The sequence below is a fragment of the Salmo salar genome, chromosome ssa13 (assembly GCF_905237065.1).
Source record: "Salmo salar chromosome ssa13, Ssal_v3.1, whole genome shotgun sequence".
Classification (NCBI taxonomy): Eukaryota; Metazoa; Chordata; class Actinopteri; order Salmoniformes; family Salmonidae; genus Salmo; species Salmo salar.
In genome coordinates this window covers 83548611-83575253 of record NC_059454.1, presented here as the reverse complement: position 1 = coordinate 83575253, position 26643 = coordinate 83548611, and the positions used below count along the sequence as shown (strand labels likewise).

General features: G+C 43.1%; 1 protein-coding gene across 3 annotated transcripts in view; it reads right to left on the bottom strand.

Annotated features, from left to right (window-relative positions):
• The window catches only part of LOC106567848 (glutamate receptor 3), a 116830-nt gene that overhangs the window by 51681 nt on the left and 38506 nt on the right, over window positions 1-26643 (bottom strand). For all 3 annotated transcript variants that reach the window (XM_045692274.1, XM_014137656.2, XM_014137655.2), the window contains exons 3-4: window positions 23463-23702; window positions 3706-3893 (exon numbers count right to left, since the gene is read on the bottom strand). In XM_045692274.1, the coding sequence (XP_045548230.1) occupies window positions 3706-3893; window positions 23463-23702 (428 nt within the window). The remainder of the gene's footprint in view (window positions 1-3705; window positions 3894-23462; window positions 23703-26643) is intronic.

Below are 26643 nucleotides of genomic sequence, written 5' to 3'. Positions count from 1 at the left end.
CTAGAGTGAAAGCACCGCCAGCATTCAAAAGTGACCAAAACATCAGCCAGGAAGCATAGGAACTGAGAAGTGGTCTGTGGTCACCACCTGCAGAACCACTCCTTTATTGGCGGTGTCTTGCTAATTGCCTACACTTTCCACCTGTTGTCTATTCCATTTGCACAACAGCATGTGAAATTTATTGTCAATCAGTGTTGCTTCCTAAGTGGACAGTTTGATTTCACAGAAGTGTGATTGACTTGGAGTTACATTGTGTTGTTTAAGTGTTCCCTTTATTTTTTTGAGCAGTATATTTTACAATAGTTATATTTTGTTTCTTTTTAGTCCTGGCCTCCCTCTATTTCTGTTGTCCATCCAGTTTGATTTCTATTTGCCATATATTTGTAACTGTGCTATTTCACAAAAGTTCTGAACCTATAAACATTTTGGAGACACATTATATTTAAATTTGTTATCTTGTTGTTATTAGTCCCACCCTTCAGCTCCATTCAACCCCTCCCATCTATCGCTTAACACCATCCATATTGGATTTCAAGTTGCCATATATTCTTCAACTGTGCTGTGATGCTTCACAAAAGTACTGAACCTTTCTATTCTCATAGTTTCTACAGATTGTAAATTATAGATACACATTTTTGCTAAAATAATTATTACAGTGGGGGAAAAAAGTATTTGATCCCCTGCTGATTTTGTACGTTTGCCCACTGACAAAGAAAGGATCAGTCTATAATTTTAATGGTAGGTTTATTTGAACAGTGAGAGACAGAATAACAACAAAAATATCCAGAAAAACGCATTTTAATGAGGGAAATAATATTTGACCCTCTCTCAATCAGAAAGATTTCTGGCTCCCAGGTGTCTTTTATACAGGTAACGAGCTGAGATTAGGAGCACACTCTTAAAGGGAGTGCTCCTAACTGCAGCTTGTTACCTGTAAAAAAGACACCTGTCCACAGAAGCAATCAATCAATCAGATTACAAACTCTCCACCATGGCCAAGACCAAAGACCTCTCCAAGGATCTCAGGGACAAGATTGTAGACCTACACAAGGCTGGAATGGGCTACAAGACCATCGCCAAGCAGCTTGGTGAGAAGGTGACAACATTTGGTGCGATAATTCGCAAATGGAAGAAACACAAAAGAACTGTCAATATCCCTCAGCCTGGGGCTCCATGCAAGATCTCACCTCGTGGAGTTGCAATGATCATGAGAACAGTGAGGAATCAGCCCAGAACTACACTGGAGGATCTTGTCAATGATCTCAAGGCAGCTGGAACCATAGTTACCAAGAAAACAATTGGTAACACACTACGCCGTGAAGGACTGAAATCCTGCAGCGCCCGCAAGGTCCCCCTGCTCAAGAATACATATACATGTCCGTCTGAAGTTTGCCAATGAACATCTGAATGACTCAGAAGTCAACTGGTGAAAGTGTTGTGGTCAGATGAGACCAAAATGGAGCTCTTTGACATCAACACCAAACCGCCGTGTTTGGAGGAGGAGGAATGCTGCCTATGACCCCAAGAACACCATCTCCACCATCAAACATGGAGGTGGAAACATTATGCTTTGGGGGTGTTTTTCTGCTAAGGGGACAGGACAACTTCACCGCATCAAAGGGACGATGGACGGGCCCATGTACCGTCAAATCTTGGGTGAGAACCTCCTTCCCTCAGCCAGGGCATTGAAAATGGGTCGTGGATGGGTATTCCAGCATGACAATGACCCAAAACACACGGCCAAGGCAACAAAGGAGTGGCTCAAGAAGAAGCACATTAAGGTCCTGGAGTGGCCTAGCCAGTCTCCAGACCTTAATCCCATAGAAAATCTGTGGAGGGAGCTGAAGGTTCGAGTTGCCAAACGTCAGCCTCGAAACCTTAAAGACTTGGACAAGATCTGCAAAGAGGAGTGAGACAAAAGCCCTCCTGAGATGTGTGCAAACCTGGTGGCCAACAACAAGAAACGTCTGACCTCTGTGATTGCCAACAAGGGTTTTGCCACCAAGTACGAAGTCATGTTTTGCAGAGGGGTCAAATACTTATTTCCCTCATTAAAATGCAAATCATTTTATAACATTTTTGACATGCGTTTTTCTGGATATTTTTGTTGTTATTCTGTCTCTCACTGTTCAAATGAACCTACTATTAAAATTATAGACTGATCATTTCTTTGTAAGTGGGCAAACGTACAAAATCAGCAGGGGATCAAATACTTTTTTCCCCCACTGTATATTATTGATCAATTGACTATGACTTTTCAAATCACCCAGTATTGCTATCTGCAACGTTAGCTCCAGGTAAATGTTACAATTCTTCCACCATTCCTGGACCTGTTACCAAAAACAAGCTACATATGGACAGTACCAAAATAAATGATCTAATGACTCTGCTTCCTCACAGCAATATCTGCAGAGCTGGGAAGATTGTATCCCACATATATATAACATTCTATTGGTTGCAAGAATTGTGTATAATCATTTATATTGAAAAATTTGAGATTTTGAATCCGTTGTCATTTTGCATGTCAAATCATAAACCATGTGCCATGGAATTGGTACATCGTCAAATCTCACCACACACACACACACACACACCCACCACACACACACACACACACTACATGTTAAAGGTTTGGATGTAAATTGTAAAGTCTTTTGTCTGTAATGTTATATTTCTCGTTATGTGTCGGACCCCAGTAAGACTAGCTGTCGCCATGGTGCCGGCTAATGGGGATCCCAATAAAACAAAAAATTTAAATATATACACTCACTGGCCAGTTTATTAGGTACACGGAAATGGACCGCTCCTACAGACAATGAGTCACGTGGCCGTGGCTTGCTATATAAATCAGGCAGACAGGCAGGCATCAAGGCATTCAGTTACTGTTTGATTGAACGTTAGAATGAGCAAAACGAGTGACCTAAGCGACTTTGAGCGTGGTATGATTGTCGGTGCCAGGAGCGCCGGTTCCAGTATCTCAGAAACTGCCGTCCTCCTGGGCTTTTCATGCACAACAGTGTCTAGGGTTTACAGAGAATGGTGCGACAAACAAAAAACATCCAGTCAGCGACAGTCCTGTGGGCCAAAACAGCTCGTTCATGAGAGAGGTCAAAGGAGAATGGCAAGAATCCTGCACGCTAACATGCAGGACACAAATAGGCAATTAACGGTGCCGCACAACAGTGGTTTGCAGAACGGTATCTCGGAACGCACAAATCGTCGATCCTTGGCACGGATGGGATATTTCAATACATGACCACACCGTGTTCCACTCCTGTCAGCAAAAAACAAGAAGCGGCTCCAATCTCCACGCAATCACCAACATTAGACAATTGAGGAGTGGAAAAACATTGCCTGGAACATGACAGCGAGTTCAGTTTACTTAACCAGCCTGCACAGTCCCCAGAGCTCAACCCAGTAGAGCATCTTTAGGATGAGATGGAATGGGCTGTTCACAGCATTAATGTACTGTCGTCCAATCTGCAGTAACTGCGTACTGCCATCGCGTCAGCATGGACCAACCTCCCTGTGGAACAATTCTGAATTGTAGAATTCCCCCGAATAATTCAGGTTTTCTGGAGGCAAAGGGGGGTCCGACCTGGTACTAGATGGATGTACCTAATAAACTGGCCAGTGAGTTTATATTTAAAACAGCAAAATCACGTTTTTGACTGCACTGGGCCTTTAAGGCCCACAGTACTATACCTGTTCCAGGATGGTGTTGATTCTTCCCACCTCACAGTCGATGAGGAAGCGTTTCTCCTGCCTGCGGTCCATCTCCTCAATGATGCGTTTGTACTCTGTAGGGTCTACTATGCTGCCCACCGACCGGGCTGTCACCTGCCAGTTACTGGCCACTGCTGACTCCATGATGGCTTGAAGGATAGAGAAACCTGGAGAGGAGAGAGAGGGGATCAGTCACATACTGTAGAATGGCAAAGGTGGGTTTGTGGTCGTTTGCAGAGGAGAGCGGTGTACTTAATCACGTCATAGTTACTGTAAAGTCAAAATACAAAGCTCTTTGACAATAAAATCTGGGCACATATTCTAGTTTAACGTTTCAATGTCACGTGCACAAGTACAATGAAATGCATTTCTTGCAAGCTCTAAACCCAACAATGCAGTAATAACATAAGAGAACAAAAACACACGAGAAATAAAAGAACATGAGAAAGTAAGAAGCTACAGTTCCAATACCATATTTCCAATGTGCAGGGACACTGGAGTGATAGAGGTAGATAAGTATATTGGTAAGGTGACTAGGCATCAGGATGTATGATAAACAGAGTAGCAGTGGCGTAAATAAAGATTGTATGTGAGTGTGTGTGCGTGTGTGTGTGTGTAGTCAGTATGAATCAGTCGAGGCTGCTGAGGGTAGGACGGCTCATAATAATGGCTGGAACGGAGCAAATGGAATGGAAACCATGTGTTTGATGTATTTGATACCATTCTACTGATTCCGCTCCAGCCATTACCACGAGCCTGTCCTCCCCAATTAAGGTGCCACCAACCTCCTGTGGTATAAATGTGTGCATGTTATGTGTGTGTTGGAGTGTCAGTGTGCGTGAGTGTGTAGAGTCCTGTGAGTGTGCATAGAGAGACAGTGCAAAAATACAAATAAAATACAAGGGTCAACTCAGTCTGTGTAGCCATTATGTTAGCTATTTAGCAGTCTTATGGTTTGGGGATAGAAACTGGTCAGAAGCCTGTTGGTGTCAGATTTGATGCACCGGTACCGCTTGCCGTGCGGCAGCAGAGAAAACAGTCTATGGCTTGGGTGACTGGAGTATTTAATGATTTTCCGGGTCTTCCTTTCATCGCCTGATATAGAGGTCCTGGATGGCAGGGAGCTTGGCCCCAGTAATGTACTGGGCTGTCCACACCACCCTCTGTAGCGCAATGCGATCGAGGCCGGTGCTGTTGCCATACCAAGCAGTGATGCAGCCAGTCAAGATGCTCTCAATGGTGCCGCTGTTGAACGTTTTGTGGATTTGAAGGCCCATGCCAAACTTGTTCAACGTCCTGAGGGGGAAGAGGCACTGTCACACCTTTTCACGACTGTGTGTGTGTGTGGACCATTTTAAGTCCTTAGTGATTTGGACCCCGAGGGACTTGATGCTCTCAAACCGCTCCACCGCCGCCCCATCGATGTGGATGGGGGCGTGCTCGCCCTCCCCCCTTTCACATTTCTCACTTTGCATCATCGTCAATTTAAAGGTTCTGTTTTGTACTGTTTGTTAACCAACTTGTGTAGGGTATGAATATTTCATGTTTTCTGTCCACTTGAATGGTATCACTCTGTCATAAAAACAACCACAATAGTCTTTGAGCCCATGAGAAAAAACCTCCCAAAAGACAGCCCTGTCAATATCACATTTCATGGGTGAAATAAATGGTATAGTAGTGTCACGTTCTGACCAGTAAAGGGGTTATTTGTTATTGTAGTTTGGTCAGGATGTGGCAGGGGGTGTTTGTTTTATGTGGTTCGGGGTTTGTTGGGTTATGTTATTATGTAAGAGGGGTGTTTGTTTAGAGTGTTCCGGGGTTTCTGGACTATGTTCTTGTTAGTTTATTTCTATGTTAGTTCTAGTCTTTCTAGGTTTATGTTTAGTTAATGGGGTTGACCTTCAATTGGAAGCAGCTGCTTCTCGTTGCTTCTAATTGAAGGTCTTATTTAAGAGGGGTGTTTTTTCTATGGGATTTGTGGGTAGTTGTTCCTGGTTTTGTGTCTGTGCACCTGACAGGACTGTTTAGTGTCGTTCGTTGTTTTGTATACGTGATTTTTTTTTTTTTCCTTCTTTTGATTTAATAAAGAAGATGAGTATACATGTTCCCGCTGCACCTTGGTCCAATCCTTACGACGCCCGTTACAAGTACGTAAAGTATGTCAAATGGAAAAGTAGCTTATAGCTTCCAGGACAGGCAACTAGAAATTCTAGTCTGGGATTTTTATGATGGGGAACTGTTTCGCAGAAATACTACTTGCAATGCCAAGAAGCTTTGGAGGAAAATTTCAATTGAATAGGTTTTCATTTCAGCTCCCAGTGTCTCGGCTGTCACAGTATGTAATAACTGAATTAATGTGATTTAAAATTCAAATTGTGAAGTACTTCATGTCAATGATACAGTGTTACCCCTCCAACGTATAGGTTATAATGGATCTCCCAGTGCTCTAGGTCTGACGAGCAGGCCTTATTTAAACAGTCTAAAGGGGCGGAGTTACAACCCAGGACATGTTTTCGTTTCAGGAGATCAATGCATCGTCCATTATGTCAACTCAAGGTCAAACTGCGGGCCTGAAATGGGGGGTTATACAGCGAGAGCTGCACATCTTTATGGGTAATTGCCTTATCAAAATATGAATGTTATTTAATAACACTCCTTACACCACAATGAATAATGATGTGCTACCACTGGATTATTGATGCATAGTAATATACAGACCTAGACTGGGTAATGAAAGAAAGCATGGATGGACAAAATAAATCTGAGATTTGCATATTTCCATTACCTGGCAGGAAAACATATACACGTATCAGCGATGGTGGAAATGTGTGGTGGCAGTAGGTCATTATGTGGTAACTTGTAAGTAATAGACAGATAAAATGGTGCAGTTGAGGAAGGCTTTGTGCGAGAGCAAGCACGCTATAGTCGGCTTGGCTAAATGGGCAGAGGCAGCAACATGTGCTCGGCTATCTCTTCCTCTTAGAGCTTGGGATAAAATTGCTGATTCAATAAAATTATGAATATTATTACTGATGCTGAAGCAGTCAGTGTAGATTATGCTAATGCGGATGCGGTCTTTGCAGTGCACCCCTGCTGGGCCCATCCACATAAAGAACTCTTCCCTATATGAGCTACCGTCACTTTGTCCAACCTGCTACTGGCACGCCAGGGGCCTCTGTATAAAAACACTGACAGCCCAGTCTAAAGACACCTGTAGCCCAAAACATCTCACAGTACCTCCACTAACAGCCAGCCATCACAGCTTCAGCATAATACTTTCCATGTGAAAGAGGCGTTTTAATTCATGTCAAATGGAGAAAACATGTTATGAGTGTTCATGGATACCTTAAATCGTCTAGAACGCTAGTTGTAGGCATAAATGGATCTACTGCTGTAGATGTATGGAGCTGTGAAGTGAAGAACTACCATAGACTAGCTAGCTAGAGTACATAAGAATTCTGAGCACAGCCAGAGACTCAGCCATCCACTCTCCTCTATCTCCTCTCCTACGTTAGTGACCTTCACTCAAGAGAACACTGCAGAAGGTTGTCCAATCAGACATTGCCTTTTACAAGACAGGTGGCTGTGAAGGACTGAGCACGGCTACATCACCATCACCCACTCAGGTGGCGACTGGAAGAGCAGTGAGGAGCAGGGAGAGCCGTGTATGCACGTCTGATATTTCTAAAGGTTGGGAGACTCAACAACGGTTTTCATGCGTCTGGCCGTATCCCAGCGCAGTGTGAATGACAGTCAGATAAGATAAAACCAGGAGCTAACCCCTGGTTGAAAGGACAGGGGCTTATTCTGTCATTGTAGAAGCACCATCAGGTCACACTGAAAAACACGGTGCTTTTATCATCCATCCCCACAGCATATTAAAAGAGAAAAAAGACCGCAGTCTATGTCTGATAGCATAGCAGCACAGAGGAAATTAAAAAGCAAATGCTGAAATATGAGGTGTTTTTTTCACCTGCTTCCCTGAGACTACATATTGTATAGAGTACACTGGGTAAAGCCTGACATTTTAAACATGTTACCAGCTGCTTATGAAGAAAAAGGATTTGGGAGGATTTAGAAATGATTCCCTCATGACTTATATTTTGTATCAATCTTCTGCCTCTAAGCTGATTTGGAAGTTTTGGGATTCGGATGTTATTATGTATTTCTCAATGTTAAACGTGTTGTGAAATGTTGACAAGTTAAAATACTTGGAGATGGAAAAAGAAATTACCAACAATTCTGGCAGAAAATATAAACAGGGGATGTAATTTAATAGACTTTGGCTTTCCTTTTAATGTGATAGGTAAAGGTCATGGCATCACAATGCTAAAATAAACAACATTCTGGATATTGGCATAGCCTGTCTGCTGTGTGTAAGATGAAGATAGTGTCACTCAGCGGTGCAAACAACAAAGCGAGTGAATGTTGGTGCAAGGTTTTTAGTCGTAAACAGATGGCACATATCACAGAAGCCAGCGGGCAGGGCGACCATCAAGAGCAGTTATAAACCGTCAATTGTACAACCCATAATAAACACCACATGAAATATTCAGAAATCTGGGGCATATTGGTCACAAGGCAATGTATAATTGGGATGAAAGCAAGACATTTTGTGAGGGAAATGTTTTAAAGATGACCCATAGTAGTACATTTCTTTAAAAACATTTGATTTCGTAGAAACATTCACCTGAATGATTTTTACTACAGCCTGCTGACCAATTGGGAAACTTAATTTGTGTGGAAATGAGTCCCAGCTACAGAGCTCAGGGTTGACACCTTTATTCACATCAAGTCCTCAACACTAGATGTCTATCATCTGAAGTCCGACTTGACAGACACTCTATTCAAGTGCAATATCTGACATCCTGTCAGATGATGCAGTAACAAAACATGCAGCAAACTAAAAACGCTCGATACTCAATTTAACCCATTTTTCTCATCAAGAAAACATAAATGATTTTGTACTCAGTATCAAATCTTTGAAAACTAGACATGGTGAATGGATGAACGAGGAACGTTCAAAACATAATTTTAATGGTGTGGATCTTGACTGGAATATAAACCTTTTTGGTTCTCATCACACTAGGTTCATTTACAATTCTTCACATGAACATAATTCCCTGGCTCAGCGTGGAGTGTGAAAGGTCAAAATGATTATGCAGAAAGCAGAGAAAATGTCTAATTTCTTCAAAAGAACAATTACAACCCCTGATATTTGTCAATGTCAATTATCATGATTGGGCTATTTGAGTAGAGTAAGACATAAACATTTTCCAGATGCTTCTCTATTTCTCTTGATATACCAAAACATTTCATTAGATCATTTGACAGTCAGCGAAAGCTATATATAGTATTTTTTTCATATGTAACAATTAAAGGCTATTAGTAACCATTCAAAATATACAGTTATAAACAAAGACTGACTACATCTGGGACAGCACCCAACTCCAAGCCCAAAGCAGTGTGATTTGCATGTGGTCTTTGTATATGGGAAGGATGGATAAAGACAAGTTTTACTGTAGGTGGTGAGCAGTATGGATAATGTGTAGGGAGGTTCTGATAGTATCTGATCTCAGTTGGAGGATATACGTGTAGATAAGGGTAGTGTGGATAGTATGCTGTGTCATTTGGAGGTTATGAGAGGTAGAGTGGACATTATGCTGTCTCAGGTGGTGGATAGCATCATGGTGGCTGCAGCATCATGGATGCTGTGTGCCCTCAACTCTGACTCAATCTTCCCCTGCTGCCTCCCAGGAGATGGTGACCTCTTTTAATCTCTCTCTCGGGGCAGGCATCAGAGTTATTTGCTGTGATGGCTTGCCCAAAGCTGAGCAGTGCATCACCGAGGTGAAGTCACACAAAGCTTCTGAGCCCACTTTTAGAGAAAGCTCCAAAAATCTCAAAGCTTAAGTCAGAGAGAAAAAAACAACAAGAGCTACTGCAGAGAGAGGCATTCCACTTCCCTGCACCAGATTTCACAAAATTGAGTTTGCTGGTTGGCTTTCTCCTTGAGAGTAAAGCTGCACGTACAGTCCCATGTTTCTGCTCAATTGCCTACAGAACACCCATCTCTTAAACAAACAAAAATGGCCTTTCATCTTGGGCAAGCCCTGTACCGAACACAGCATATTAAGTCTTTTATAAAGCAGAAAGACCACTGTTCAAATAGCCCATGCATTATCCTGAAAGCTTGGGTCCCAAAATAGATGAAAGGCTTTGGAGACCAGTGGCCAGAGACCAGTGAGCAGAGGACGGTATAAACAAAACAGTGTGTAATAAAGCAGGGGCAAGTTCTATTAGTCACCCAGTTCATTACTATGCCATTTTAAGTCACATGGTCAGGCCAGATTAGATGTGACAGACTGTGGATCTCCTTAGGAGATGTTTAGAATTCAGAAAGTAAATCATATTTGGTTGAGCTGCAGAGGCACAAAGGCTTTGCTGACTCCTCCATTCTTTTCCCCAGGCTACGCCTCCACACTGTTTTTTATTCTATTGAAATTTCTGCTATTTCTCCTGCGAGCAGCTGAGACTAGTGCAGTCAGCTGAGGAGAGAGAGAAAATGAGAGAGAGACTCATCCTGGCCATTATAAGCCTCTTGCTCCTGGGCTCCTCTCTTGCTTTTGTTTAGAATGGATGTGTGTACATTTGTCTCCTAATGTCAGTTTTTCCACATACTATGATAGCACAGGATACAAATACAAGGGACTTATTTTGTCAGAGATACAAAGGCTATATAACAATGGGGTTTAAATGCCAACACATTTTAAATATTGAACAATTACATATCTAGGACAATACTGAAATGAGTCACATTACATGTCGATGTTAAAGGTATGCATACATTACATTTTAAGGTCAGTGACTGTGCTGGTTTTCTTTTCTCTCCGAAACACTATTTCTGTCTGCATCCTGTGTATTGATTTCTTTATTTTTCCCGAGCAGCAGCAGCAGCAGCCGTAGGGGCGGTCACAGCACCAACCAAGCAAGCAATAGAGAGAAGAGAACTGTCCAGTGCTGAAATACTGGTTTCTGCAGTCCGAGCCAGTACTATAGAGTGGAACTGTCCAAGGTTCTGAAATATTAGCAACTTAGAACAGGGAGCAGGGAAAAGCAGGGGTAAAAAGATCTGAAAATGGCACTGAACCACACAAGGCTGCTGCATTGGAAGCAGTGTTAGTAGGAGCTGTTTCAGCCCAGTGATGAAATACTAGCTGCTTAAAGAAAGATGAGTACAGACCAGTCGGAAATACTAGCTGCTTAAAGAAAGATGAGTACAGACCAGTCGGAAATACTAGCTGCTTAAAGAAAGATGAGTACAGACCAGTCGGAAATACTAGCTGCTTAAAGAAAGATGAGTACAGACCAGTCGGAAATACTAGCTGCTTAAAGAAAGATGAGTACAGACCAGTCGGAAATACTAGCTGCTTAAAGAAAGATGAGTACAGACCAGTCTGAAATACTAGCTGCTTAAAGAAAGATGAGTACAGACCAGTCAGAAATACTAGCTGCTTAAAGAAAGATGAGTACAGACCAGTCGGAAATACTAGCTGCTTAAAGAAAGATGAGTACAGACCAGTCAGAAATACTAGCTGCTTAAAGAAAGATGAGTACAGACCAGTCTGAAAGACTGATGCTTGTGATGATTTTTGTATTTGTATTAGTATTTATTATGGATCCTCATTAGCTGCTGCCAAGACCCCCTTCCTGGGGTTCAGCAAAATTAAGGCAGTTTATACAATTTTAAAAACATTACAATCCATTCAGATTTCACAAAACATTGTGTGCCCTCAGACACCTGCACCACCACCACCATCTACGGTACTAAATCCATGTGTATGTGTGTATGTTATCGTGTGTATGTGTGTGTATAGTGTGTATGTTATCGTATGTGTGTGTATGCATGTGTCTGTGCCTGTTTGTGTTGCTTCACAGTCCCCGCTGTTCCATAAGGTGTTTTTAATCTGTTTTATAAATCTAATTTTACTGTTTGCATCAGTTACTTGAGGTGGAATAGAGTTCCATGTTGTCATGGCTCTATGTAGTACTGTGCACCTCCCATAGCCTGTTCCGGACTATGAAGAGACCTCTTATGGGATGTCTTGTGGGGTATGCATGGGTGTCCGAGCTGTGTGCCAGTAGTTTAGACATACAGCTCGGTGCATTCAACATGTCAATACCTCTCACAAATACAAGTAGTGATGAAGTCAATCTCTCCTTCACTTTGAGCCAGGAGAGATTGACATGCATATAATTAATATTAGTTATCTGTGTACATCCAAGGGCCAGCCGTGCTGCCTTGTTCTGAGCCAATTGCAATTTCCCTAAGTCCTTTTTTGTGGCACCTGACCACACAACTGAACAGTAGTCAAGGTGCGACAACACTAGGGCCTGTTGGATAGTGCCTTGTTACTGCCTTGTTGATAGTGTATGATAGTGTAGTGCAATTGTAATGGCTTAGCAGATAATAAGAAAAGACGATCAGTATTTATCTGGCTAAAAGAGAAGGAATATAATATCTATTGTTTACAGGAAACTTATTCAACAATTTTAGATTAAGTTTTGTGGAATTTTCCAAGCTGTTTAAAGGCACAGTCAATTTAGTGTATGTAAACTTCTGACCCACTGGAATTGTGATACAGTGAAATAATCTGTCTGTAAACAATTGTTGGACAAATTACTTGTGTCATTCACAAAGTAGATGTCCTAACCGACTTGCCAAAACTATAGTTTGTTAACAAGACATTTGTGGAGCGGTTGAAAAACGAGTTTTAATGACTCCAACCAAAACTTCCGACTTCAACTGTATATATTATATATACAGTACCAGTCAAAAGTTTGGACACCTACTCATTCCAGGGTTTTTCTTTATTTTTAACATTTATTAAAAATATTTAATATTGAAGAATAATAGTGAAGATATCAAAACTATGAAATAACACATATGGAATCATGTACTGTAGTAACCAAAAATATATTTTATATTTGAGATTTTTCAAAGTAGCCACCCTTTGCCTTGATGACAGCTTTGCACACTCTTGGCATTCTCTCAACCAGCTTCATGACAAAGTCATCTGGAATGCATTTTAATTAACAGGTATGTCTTGTTAAAAGTTCATTTGTGGAATTTATTTTCTTCTTAATGCATTTGAGCCAATCAGTTGTGTTGTGACAAAGTAGGGGTGGTATACAGAAGATATCCCTTTTTGGTGAAAGACCAAGTCCATATTATGGCAAGACCACTCAAATAAACAAAGATAAATGACAGTCCATCATTACTTTAATTAAGACATGAAGGTCAGTCAATGCGGAAAATTTCAAGACCTTTTAAAGTTTGTTCAAGTGCAGTCGCAAAAACCATCAAACGCTATGATGAAACTGGCTCTCATGAGGACCGCCACAGGAAAGGAGACCCATTTACCTCTGATGCAGAGGATAAGTTCATTAGAGTTATCAGCCTTCGAAATTGCAGCCCAAATAAATGCGTCACAGAGTTCAAGTAACAGACACATCTCAGCATCACCTGTTCAGAGGATACTATGTGAATCAGGCCTTCATGGTCTAATTGCTGCAACGAAACCAGTACTAAAGGACACTAATAAGAAGAAGAAACTTGCTTGGGCCAAGAAACACAAGAGTGTGCAAAGCTGTCATCAAGGCAAAGGGAGGCTACTTTGAAGAATCTGAAATCTAAAATATATTTTAATTTGTTTAAACACTTTTTTGGTTACTACATGATTCCATATGTGTTATTTCATAGTTTTGATGTCTTCACTATTATTTAACAATATAGATAATAGTAAAAATAAAGAAAAACCCTTGGATGAGTAGGTGTGTCCAAACCTTTGACTGTACATTTACAAAAATATATATGGGGGACTGGAAATTGTGCAGACAATTGTATTGATGTAAGCCATAAGCTATCTGCAATATTAAAGTTGATCTACCCCCTAAAAAATAAATACAAATACACATTATATAACACACTCTAAATGTGGTCCCAGATAAATAATGGGAATGTAGAATTGGTGTGTGTCACATTATGGAGGACTCTGATATATCTGGTGTAAATGCTATTGTTATAGCAACACTATGGACTCCTGTGATTCTATATTTGACACTTAATTTTTACTGTTAGTTCTCTCTACATCCTTGTCATATGTTTATCACTCCGAAACCGCATGATAACTGTTCCTCATTTGTCGTTGTGCTTCATGATTGAGTTCAAAATGCATCAAGAGTGCAAAATAGTCAGCCTCAACATATAGAAATCAATGTGATATCCAAACCAGAACAGCTTACTCCTAACAAGCTCCCTTTCTCCCTCCACTAACCTGCAGCTCCTGATACTGTATTTCCTAAGAGGAAATGTCAAAGCTAGATTAAAAAGGAAGCCATAACACAGTCTATATTCATAACTAACACATTTTAATCCTGCAAATGCAGCACACCGCAACAGTGTGTTGTGGCACAATATTGTAGCCAAGTATTATACTATTGTATGTGGTCTGCAGCACAGCACAAACCACAGATTTTCCTCCCATTCCACTACCTCGCCATGCTTGAATGTGGCTGGACACATGGTGACCATTTGGGGCCTCTGGCGGGAAGGTGGGCAGGCTTGGTTTTGTTCAGAGGGGAGAGCAGAGGCCCCAGCTACAGACTCTCTGCTGTGAATGCTCTATGAGTCATCGCTTTTCATCAATGAGGTCATTCCACAGTGCACACAAACAGAGAGAGCCTTACAAAACACAAACAATAAGATCAACATACACCCACCCAGTATACCCATCCACACACTGCAACACACCACCCCACTTTTACCTTCATCTCATACTCTGACTGATAACTCTGACTGAGCATTCCTTGTTTAAAACACACTGTACGGTACTTCCATCAAGTTGCAGTTGATCTAAAGCTTTGCAGTCAACAGACCCAGTTTGTATCATCTATCTCTAAAGTTAATACAATTGGGGATTCAAAGAGGATTTGTTAGGCGTCACAGAACTCTCCAAGGATACAGAGCTCCAAACTGGACCGACCCAATGTTCTCCATGTTCCGCATCAGGTTGGGCCCCCCAGAGAGAGACACACAGGTCCCATAGAGAATAAGGACTTGACTTAGAGACGTTAAGAGCCAATTGAAGTCTTGGAGTCCCAAGGCAGAGCTAACGAGTGCGGGAGAGAGGGACCACACAGACGGCAGGCAGAGCCAGTGATGGGGAAGAAGAGATAAACATCGTTTAGCCACAGCAGGCTGCCTGTGCTCATTGATTTGTGCGGAGAGGCCCGGGCCTGGCTGGAAGCGAAGGTGGAGTAGAGAGCTCACGGAGATGGAGAGAAGAGGGAGTGGAGCAGCAGGTTTGTGCCATGTCGTCTCTCTCTCTCTCACCCACACTGTGTTAATGAGCCTGTGCCTGACTGCTGAACGCAACCATTTAGCACTGTGCAATTAATCAGATGTTTCCTTGCAGAGAGGAAGCCAGCGAGACATCCAGGAGGGGAGCTGTGATTTTACTCCATACAAATGCAATTTTCCACCTTAACCTCTACCTTCACCTACTGTCAGGGGTAAAGAGACCAGAGAAAAGCTGTCATTTCGCCTGTAAGATTGTAGACTTTGGTTAAGATGATTTCATGAGATGAATCCAAACCAAGGAAACAAACGGTTTATTACAAAGCCCTATATCCTACAAGAAAGGGGGCAGTCAGTTAATATTACAGTATTTATGCAGGCAGTAGAATATAAATACACTTTCTTTCCCGTTAATCACATAAAATGACTGACAAACAGAAAGTAGACCGCTCTCACAGGAGTGTGTGTGTGTCTGTTTGTGGATATTATATGAAAAGGATTTGATTTCTCATATTAAAAATAAATGCGCTCTATGGCATATTCAACAAGATACAGTTGAAGTCGGAAGTTTACATAAACTTAGGTTGGAGTCATTAAAACTTGTTTTTCAACCACTCCACAAATTTCTTGTTAACAAACTATAGTTTTGGCAAGTGGGTTAGGACATCTACTTTATGAATGACAAGTAATTTGTCCAACAATTGTTTACAGACAGATCATTTCACTTATAATTCACTGTATCACAATTCCAGTGGGTCATAAATTTACATACACTAAGTTGACTGTGCCTTTAAACAGCTTGGAAAAATCTAGAAAAGTATGTCATGGCTTTAGAAGCTTCTGATAGGCTAATTGACATAATTGGAGTCAATTGGAGGTTTACATGTGGATGTATTTCAAGGCCTACCTTCAAATTCAGTGCCTCTTTGCTTGACATCATGGGAAAATCAAAAGAAATCAGCCAAGACCTCAGAAATAAAATTGTAGACCTCCACAAGTCTGGTTCATCCTTGGGAGAAATTTCTAAATGCCTGAAGGTACCACGTTCATCTGTACAAACAAGAGTACACAAGTATAAACACCATGGGACCACGCAGCCGCCATACCGCTCAGGAAGGAGACGCGTTCTGTCTCCTTGGTGCGAAAAGTGCAAATCAATCCCAGAACAACAGCAAAGGACCTTGTGAAGATGCTGGAGAAAACAGGAACAAAAGTATCTATATCCACAGTAAGACGAGTCCTATGTCGGCATAACCTGAAAGGCCGCTCAGCAAGGAAGAAACCACTGCTCCAAAACAGCCATAAAAAAGCCAGACTACGGTTTGCAACTGCACATGGGGACCAAGATCGTACTTTTTGGAGAACTGTCCTTTGATATGATGAAACAAAAATAGAACTGTTTGGCCATAATGACCATCGTTATGTTTGGAGGAAAAAGGGGGAGGCTTGCAAGCTGAAGAACACTATCCCAACTGTGAAGCACGGGGGTGGCAGCATCATGTTGTGGGAGTGCTTTTCTACAGGAGGGACTGGTGCACTTCATAAAATAGATGGCATCATGAGGGAGGAAAATTATGTGGATATATTGAAGCAACATCTCAAGACATCAGTCAGGAAGTTAAAGCTTGGTCGCAAATGGGTCTTTCCAAATGGACAATGACCCCAAGCATACTTCCAAAGTTGTGGCAAAATGGCTAAAGGACAACAAAGTGAAGGTATTGGAGTGGCCATCACGAAGCCCTGACCTCAATCCAATAGAAAATGTGTGGGAAGTATTGAAAAAGCATGTGTGAGCAAGGAGGCCTACAAACCTGACTCAGTTACACCAGCTCTGTTAGGAGGAATGGGCCAAAATTCACCCAACTTATTGTGGGAAGCTTGTGGAAGGCTACCTGAAACATTTGACCCAAGTTAAACAATTTAAAGGCAATGCTACCAAATACTAATTGATTGTATTCTGACCCACTGGTCATTCTCTCTACTATTATTCTGACATTTCACATTCTTAAAATAAAGTGGTGATCCTAACTGACCTAAGACAGGGAGTTTTTACTAGGATTAAATGTCAGGAATTGTGAAAAACTGAGTTTAAATGTATTTGGCTAAGGTTTATGTAAACTTCCAACTTCAACTGTATTATTCAAAATGCAAACACTAACAGGATCTAGCTATAAGTCAAAGGCACAAATTAATTCCATTCAAACACATTGTCCTTTATTAATTATTATTGTTAAAGGACTTGAGGTGTTCTTCAAGCAGAACACGGGCAGGTATACTAACTGAACTCCCATTTCTGTTAACAGGAACTAGTGGTAAAGAACTCTAAACACTCTTCAATGATTCAATAGAAAAATCCTATTCAATGTGATTCAGATTCAACACAACAATGGAGACAGAATTTTCTAAGCATTTCCAGCATGATGGCGAGGTGGAATCGATGTGAGACAGAGGTTGAAAGAGGAGAACATGACTGCCGGTGTGAGAGACTCTCACTAAGGGGCCAAATCACATTGGAAATCGAATGCTCCATGCACAGTGAAGGCAGGGTCGAAATCTTTGGGTGTTTATTTTGCAAGCAGGAGATTCCTACGTTATTGTACCTTGACACAGTAACAAATCTTCCTATTACAACACAGTGTCTCAGAGCCTGAGCAAGACTTTCAGCCATGATAGGGTTCACCACACTGCGATCCAGGAGACTGAGTTTGCATCCCTTACTATTCCCATTTTCATGCTTTTTGTGGGGAAAAAGGGACTAGAGTCATGTATATTTCTCGGTCTCTTTTTTTAAGTGTCCAGGTGTGTTTGGTGGCTTTGTCATCAGTGATGGAGAAATCATCCCACTGGAATTTTTCTCTGCTTTAGTGCCCTAATGCTATCATACTCTGTCACGGGATGTCAATACAAGCAGAAATTGCTCCTGTCTCCGAATTTAAGAGCCTTCCCAATTTCAAATGGCTCCCTCTTGTTGTTGTAACAGGGAGTCAATATCACTGTACCTAATAGTAAAATGGCATTTAGAATGTCCTTTTTAAAACATGTGGAATTTAGATGGGTGGTGATCACTGTAAAGCCTAAACAACATCTCCTAATCCATGTGGGGAACAGAACAGTGAGGGGTTCTGGGAACAGGAGAAGCAGGAGGGCTCTCTAGCCTTTCTTGCCTCAGAGAAAACACAAGCTGTAGGTAAGGCATACACAGCACAGCATGTGGGGTAAGACTCCAAACTACAGTGGCTAAAGTGCCAATGTTGCTGTAGGCCAAAGACCCATTAGACCCCAAAAAAGCTTCATCTATTGCTTTTCCAAAAATCTATTTCCTATGACACAAAATACCACAGTAAGTTGATGGGGCTCTTCTCTCCTGTTATCCGTCTGGCGGGATGGAGTTTTTACGCGGTTTTTCCCTTTATTGTTTCATGTCATTCTGTGGAAATGGGAGTATGTTACAGATGGCGGCGATCTGATCCAGACGCAGTAGGTGGAAGGGCCTCCATAAGTCAAGTAGAGCTGTAAGGGGTGAATCAGGAGGCACATGGAGGAAGGTTGATTTTGCCCGGGAGAGACAATAAACCTCGTAATCACCTTTCCTCCACCACAGCAGCCAAGCAATTATCCGCTGGTACGGCCTGCCGCAGACACACAGACACTGAGACACATGGCCCGTGTCCATGCTTCTGACATGCAGCCCCCAATTTCAAAGCAATTGGCACTGTCTTAACATGGTTTAGGAAGGGATAAAACATCTGGAACACCATAAGGGCAGGGTGGTAGCTACTAACATCTCAATTAGGTTGGTGTGCTGTGCTGATGGAGAGGGAAGATTAAAAAGACAAGCATTTTTTTAAATAAACGTCTTAAACTCAGTGAGAAAAAGGGGTTAGAAGTGAGCTGTCTTTTTCTAGTTGAATGACACACAACATGGTTTGATGAGATGATGGATAAAGCACCCAAGTTATACTGCATTTAGTAAGGTAAGCCAGCAAGTAACCCTCTACAAAGCACTGTAATTAAGCTGTCTCAACGTAGGCTCAACAGCACTTTGAATGCACTCTACTGTATATAAAACCAGTACACGATCACAATACAGTGAATAGCTCTCACCATCACCAGACCTTTCAAAAATACATCTAAAAAAGGGCAGAATGTAGTTTAGCCCAAATGTGGTCTAATACACTGCTCAAAAAATAAAGGGAACACTTAAACAACACAATGTAACTCCAAGTCAATCACACTTCTGTGAAATCAAACTGTCCACTTAGGAAGCAACACTGATTGACAATACGTTTCAAATGCTGTTGTGCAAATGGAATAGACAACAGGTGGAAATTATAGGCAATTAGCAAGACACCCCCCAATAAAGGACTGGTTCTGCAGGTGGTGACCACAGACCACTTCTCAGTTCCTATGCTTCCTGGCTGCTGTTTTGGTCACTTTTGAATGCTGGCGGTGCTTTCACTCTAGTGGTAGCATGAGACGGAGTCTACAACCCACACAAGTGGCTCAGGTAGTGCAGCTCATCCAGGATGGCACATCAATGCGAGCTGTGGCAAGAAGGTTTGCTGTGTCTGTCAGTGTAGTGTCCAGAGCATGGAGGCGCTACCAGGAGACAGGCAAGTACATCAGGAGACGTGGAGGAGGCCGTAGGAGGGCAACAACCCAGCAGCAGGACCGCTACCTCCGCCTTTGTGCAAGGAGGAGCAGGAGAAGCACTGCCAGAGCCCTGCAAAATGACCTCCAGCAAGCCACAAATGTGCATGTGTCTGCTCAAACGGTCAGAAACAGACTCCATGAGGGTGGTATGAGGGCCCGACGTCCACAGGTGGGGGTTGTGCTTACAGCCCAACACCGTGCAGGACGTTTGGCATTTGCCAGAGAACACCAAGATTGGAAAATTCGCCACTGGCGCCCTGTGCTCTTCACAGATGAAAGCAGGTTCACACTGAGCACGTGACAGACGTGACAGAGTCTGGAGACGCCGTGGAGAACGTTCTGCTGCCTGCAACATCCTCCAGCATGACCGGTTTGGCGGTGGGTCAGTCATGGTGTGGGGTGGCATTTCTTTGGGGGGCCGCACAGCCCTCCATGTGCTCGCCAGAGGTAGCCTGACTGCCATTAGGTACCGAGATGAGATCCTCAGACCCCTTGTGAGACCATATGCTGGTGCGGTTGGCCCTGGGTTCCTCCTAATGCAAGACAATGCTAGACCTCATGTGGCTGGAGTGTGTCAGCAGTTCCTGCAAGAGGAAGGCATTGATGCTATGGACTGGCCCGCCCGTTCCCCAGACCTGAATCCAATTGAGCACATCTGGGACATCATGTCTCGCTCCATCCATCAACGCCACGTTGCACCATAGACTGTCCAGGAGTTGGCGGATGCTTTAGTCCAGTTCTGGGAGGAGATCCCTCAGGAGACCATCCGCCACCTCATCAGGAGCATGCCCAGGCATTGTAGGGAGGTCATACAGGCACGTGGAGGCCACACACACTACTGAGCCTCATTTTGACTTGTTTTAAGGACATTACATCAAAGTTGGATCAGCCTGTAGTGTGGTTTTCCACTTTAATTTTGAGTGTGACTCCAAATCCAGACCTCCATGGGTTGATAAATTGGATTTCCATTGATTATTTTTGTGTGATTTTGTTTTCAGCACATTCAACTATGTAAAGAAAAAAGTATTTAATAAGATTATTTCTTTCATTCAGATCTAGGATGTGTTGTTTAAGTGTTCCCTTTATTTTTTTGAGCAGTATATTTTAGAACGCTAATTATTTCCTAAAAGCTCAACATTTGGTTATAGGAACCTCCCTTGGGCCACCGAGGATAAAGGCAACTAAGATCTCCCTCAGCCAGAGGAAAAACTGGAAATGGTCTACAGAGGACATACACTATAGTTTTACACTATGGTCAACAGAGGACATACACTATAGTTTTACACTATGGTCAACAGAGGACATACACTATAGTTTTACACTATGGTCTACAGAGGACATACACTATAGTTTTACACTATGGTCTACAGAGGACATACACTGTAGTTTTACACTATGGTCTACAGAGGACATACACTATAGTTTTACACTATGGTCTACAGAGGACATACACTGTAGTTTTACACTATGGTCTACAGAGGACATACACTATAGTTTTACACTATGGTCTACAGAGGACATACACTGTAGTTTTACACTATGGTCTACAGAGGACATACACTATAGTTTTACACTATGGTCAACAGAGGACATACACTATAGTTTTACACTATGGTCTACAGAGGACATACACTATAGTTTTACACTACGGTCTACAGAGGACATACACTGTAGTTTTACACTATGGTCTACAGAGGACATACACTATAGTTTTACACTATGGTCTACAGAGGACATACACTGTAGTTTTACACTATGGTCTACAGAGGACATACACTATAGTTTTACACTATGGTCTACAGAGGACATACACTATAGTTTTACACTATGGTCTACAGAGGACATACACTATAGTTTTACACTATGGTGAATAGCAAATGGTTGGTTTACACAAGTGAGAAACGCTGTGTAACTGTCAGCCTCAGCATTTTGTCCTATCCCCGGTTTCTAATTACAGCAAGAACATGGTATTGTAAACAGAATACCTGCTCCAGTACAGTTTGTCTCTCCCTCTCTACAGCCAGCCTTACAGTACAGTAGCCTGGTCCAGGACCAGGAATACCCTCTCTACAGCCAGCCTTACAGTACAGTAGCCTGGTCCAGGACCAGGAATACCCTCTCTACAGCCAGCCTTACAGTACAGTAGCCTGGTCCAGGACCAGGAATATCCTCTCTACAGCCAGCCTTACAGTACAGTAGCCTGGTCCAGGACCAGGAATACCCTCTCTACAGCCAGCCTTACAGTACAGTAGCCTGGTCCAGGACCAGGAATATCCTCTCTACAGCCAGCCTTACAGTACAGTAGCCTGGTCCAGGACCAGGAATACCCTCTCTACAGCCAGCCTTACAGTACAGTAGCCTGGTCCAGGACCAGGAATACCCTCTCTACAGCCAGCCTTACAGTACAGTAGCCTGGTCCAGGACCAGGAATACCCTCTCTACAGCCAGCCTTACAGTACAGTAGCCTGGTCCAGGACCAGGAATACCCTCTCTACAGCCAGCCTTACAGTACAGTAGCCTGGTCCAGGACCAGGAATACCCTCTCTACAGCCAGCCTTACAGTACAGTAGCCTGGTCCAGGACCAGGAATACCCTCTCTACAGCCAGCCTTACAGTACAGTAGCCTGGTCCAGGACCAGGAATACCCTCTCTACAGCCAGCCTTACAGTACAGTAGCCTGGTCCAGGACCAGGAATACCCTCTCTACAGCCAGCCTTACAGTACAGTAGCCTGGTCCAGGACCAGGAATATCCCACTCTGACAGATTGGAGTGTCATTAGTGCTCCATCTTAAAGCTGAACTCTCCAGATGTTGACCTTCACAGAGCAGGATGGAGACCTCCGTTAGCTCCCTCCGTCAGCCCACCGCTGCTGCTGGGGTACAGCGGAGAAGAGAGGAGGGGGGTGCATGAAGGACATGGAAAAGTCACGGTGTGTTGTGGCTCATTCTTTATATAATCCAATTAGAGTCGAAATTATATTCAGAGGATTAGAGGCTGGTACCGTACAGATGGAGGGATCTCCTCAGAGTTACACTACAGTACAGCAACAGTCACAGCGACAAGAACACATAACAGTACCTGTCTTGGACTCATTTCCGGAAGCAGACGGAGCCCTGTGGAAGCCAAGCAGCATTCAACCTCCTCCCAGACAATAAAACACTTTGGCATCATTACAGGCCCAGATTTAAAGGTCTTAGATAGACCACTCTTGGAATGAGAACTGGGGAGAGGATTTCCACACTGAGGGGAAATAATGAAATACTTAATGGTTTAACGTGATGTGAGGAGAGAGGAGCACCTCTTATTTTTCCTGTCCGTCAAACTGGATTTTCACTTAACACAGAACCTGGAATCAAATATGAGCTGGTCTGAACCTGGAATCAAATATGAGCTGGTCTGAACCTAGAATCAAATATGAGCTGGTCTGATGGGTCTAGCAACATCAAATAGACATATTTCTCTCATGATACACTGAACATAACAGTAAGTCAGGCTATGGGTTATAACCAGAGAGCATACATACTGTATATAGTACAGTGTCAGTCCATCAGTCTGTCAGTCCATCAGTCTGTCAGTCTGTCTCTTAGCTATCTCCAGGTGTCATAGAGGTAGACAAATAAAGAAGCCAGGCTAAGGGTTAACCACAGAGACCCTTTTCTATATGCAGCATTCCATTGTGTGTGGATGGAAGGCTGTCAGACTGTCAGACAGGCTGTCTCTTACCTCTCTCGGTGTCATAGAGGTAGACAAACTTCTCCCACTTGTAGTGGGCCAGCAGGCTGAGGACAGCTCCCCGTAGAGGAGGCCTCATCTGAATGACAAACTGCACGTCGGCATCGGTGGGGAAGCTGGGTGTGATGAAGGAGGTGTGCAGAGCCCCACAGAACGAGGTCAGCGTGTTCATGGACTTCTGATCGTAGAAGCCAAAGATGGCGTACACTCCTCTGGAGAACTGGGAGCAGACTGGAGAAACAGACAGACAGACAGACAGACAGACAGACAGACAGACAGACAGACAGACAGACAGACAGACAGACAGACAGACAGACAGACAGACAGACAGACAGACAGACAGACAGACAGACAGACAGACAGACAGACAGACAGACAGACAGACAGACAGACAGACAGACAGACAGACAGACAGACAGACAGAACAGTCAGCTTTGGGTCAGAACATAGTCAGCCTAGAAATACAAACAGACAGACAGTCTGTTTGAGTAAGCTCAGGTGAGGGACAGAACTCAGAACACAGTCAACCTACCAGACAGACAGACAGCACCGTCAGTACACAGCACTGGATATAAAATACAGACAGTACAGTTAGGTGAGGCTAAAATCAAAGTCGACCAAGCCTCCAGGCATTTCTTCCCACATTCAGATATCCAGGTGAGGGTCAGAACACAGTCAACCACACACACAGTCCAACAGGGCCAAATCTCTCCCGGCAGCCATAGAACATAACACCAAGCCTGACAGACTGGTCAGATCTCAAAATAATAGCTACCAATCAGAGAGAGAGAGAGAATGGATTCATCAGAATATCGTACAAAATAGTTGTCATGGTGGAGTAATTGAGAATTCAGGGGAAATCACATTTAATGTGTAGAAAATGAACTATTATTTATTCATTTAAACAGGCATTAATCTAAATAGGGAAATAAACCGTGACCATTCAGAATAAAGGACAGCTGTGTGGGATGTGCGGTCCCCATGGCAATGCTCTCTGCCTCTCTGTGCCCTTCACTTCTCCTTGGAGTCAACCTATCTGCTTGGTTAATCAACTAGAACTAATACAACTAATGGGGGAAATCAGTGCACTGGCCACTGCTCTTAAGAGACAAATTCCTCCTTCCACCATGCAGGACGCAGACAGGCGTTGTTGCAGCATTAGATTGTGAATCACGGATCCCTCTGGAACTTTCATCACGCACACCTGTCCTCTTTTCCCACTGATTAGTATTTGTATATATCTTCCCTTTGGTTTCCATGGTCTTGTCGATTATTGTTACAATGTGTGTTGGTGCGTGTGAGTACGTGTGCTGTGTGTTTTGGGCTTTCGTGCCCTTGTGGACTGCGCAGATGATTACGGGTCTCGTCCCGTGTGTTAATCATTGTGAGCGTGTGTTATTTATTCAAGGTACTCCTCGCACTTTTGTTTGGGTTTCAACCCTGTGTTTTTGTTACGTGTTTGGTTGGTCTTCATCCCTGTGCCTTTACACAGCACACCGTAATTTGGGGCTTAGTAAAAAAAAACTGTTACGCATTCCCACGTTTGTCTCCCGAATCTCTTCATACCAGCGTGACAGAATAATCGACCATTGAGGGAGACAGCTGGAATGGCCCGTCCGGCGACGCTACGACCGGTCCGTCAGGCGCCTCCACAACTTCAGCAGCCACAACCGGGCAGTCTGACGCCACTGCTACTGGTCCGTCCGACGCCGACGTAACTTCGGCAGCTGCATCTGGTCGCGATCGACCCGCACTGCGTTCCTGTGATCATCTTCGAGGCCGTGGCCGTGCTAGTGCAGCACGTCAGAGGGGAGGGGAGGGGAGGGGAGGAGGGGGGGTACTTTTACGTGTTTGTTTGGTCTTTGTCCTCGTGCCATTACACGGCACACTGTAATTTGGGTAAAATAAAAAACCCTGTTACGCATTCCTCTGCCTGTCTCTTGAATCATTCATACCAGCGTGACACTGTGCTCACTGGTCGCAGCAGTATAAACTGATTTGTAACAAGCTGCTATCTAGGGCCATATGTGGGACTGATGAAAACAGCTCTGGCTATAAACACTATGAACACACTGGATACTTGGTCTAACAAGGTATAAATATTTTATTTTATTTGTACAAAACAAATGAGTGAACAAACCTCTCATGTGACTGTACAAAAGGTTTTAAACAAGCTCCCGGACCCTCCCTCTCTCTCTCTCCTATAGATGTTAGTTGTAAGTGGGATGGACGTTTGTGAACCCTGAATAACAACTCTTCTGTGCCACACCATCTGGCTGATCCCTCAAGCGCTTTGCCCTCCGTGGAGTGTACTCTCCTCTCCTCTCTTCACCTGACTGACCGGCAAAAGTAGAAAATGAAAGAAATAATCGTTGAAAAGGAATGCAGTGCTCTAGAGCTTATGGAATCAATAGGGGTCTAAACCTCAAATCTCTTGAAAACTTCGAAAAACCACAGCATAGATACTGCATAAAACTATAAAGACTGACATTTGGAATGGATTGGTAAAAAGAGAGCAGGCTTATTTCAAAGTCTGGAGGCACACCTGAATAATTTCGCGGTTCTGTAATCTTCAAGTATTATTTTCAAGTTCAATGCTGCATGTTATACAACACTGGTTTAAAGGCATCTCTGCCTCATTCCTCCATCAAGCTAACCATTCACTCAAACATCCACACATTTCTCTACCCATCTATCATGCTTCAATTCAACCATCTATCCATCCATCATCCTATCATCCATCCATTCATGGCCTTTTCCTTTGGTCTGTGCACACATCAGATGAATGTGTGTTTGTTCTGGGGCCAGGGGCAGCACCAGAATAATGACTCTGCTACAGCAGGTGTCTTTGTGAAGGTAAAACATTACATCTGCATGATATAACTAGCGACAGATGAGGTTGAAACCACGGGACGTGGCAGGACTCAACATGAGGCTGTTGTGGCATTGTTTCATATTCAAATCATATTCTTTCCCCAGGTTTTTTTCTGCAGACTTGAAGGACCTTTTTTAATTGAATGGGTTCTACTCCCTTTGTTGTGGCTTTGGAGACAGGCATATGAGAAAATGTCAGAGCAGATTCCCATGCACTGCTAGAACCATCATTTATCACAGCCTCTCTCAAACCCAGCCCACCGTCTGCATAAAAACAACCATGTCGATACGACTCACA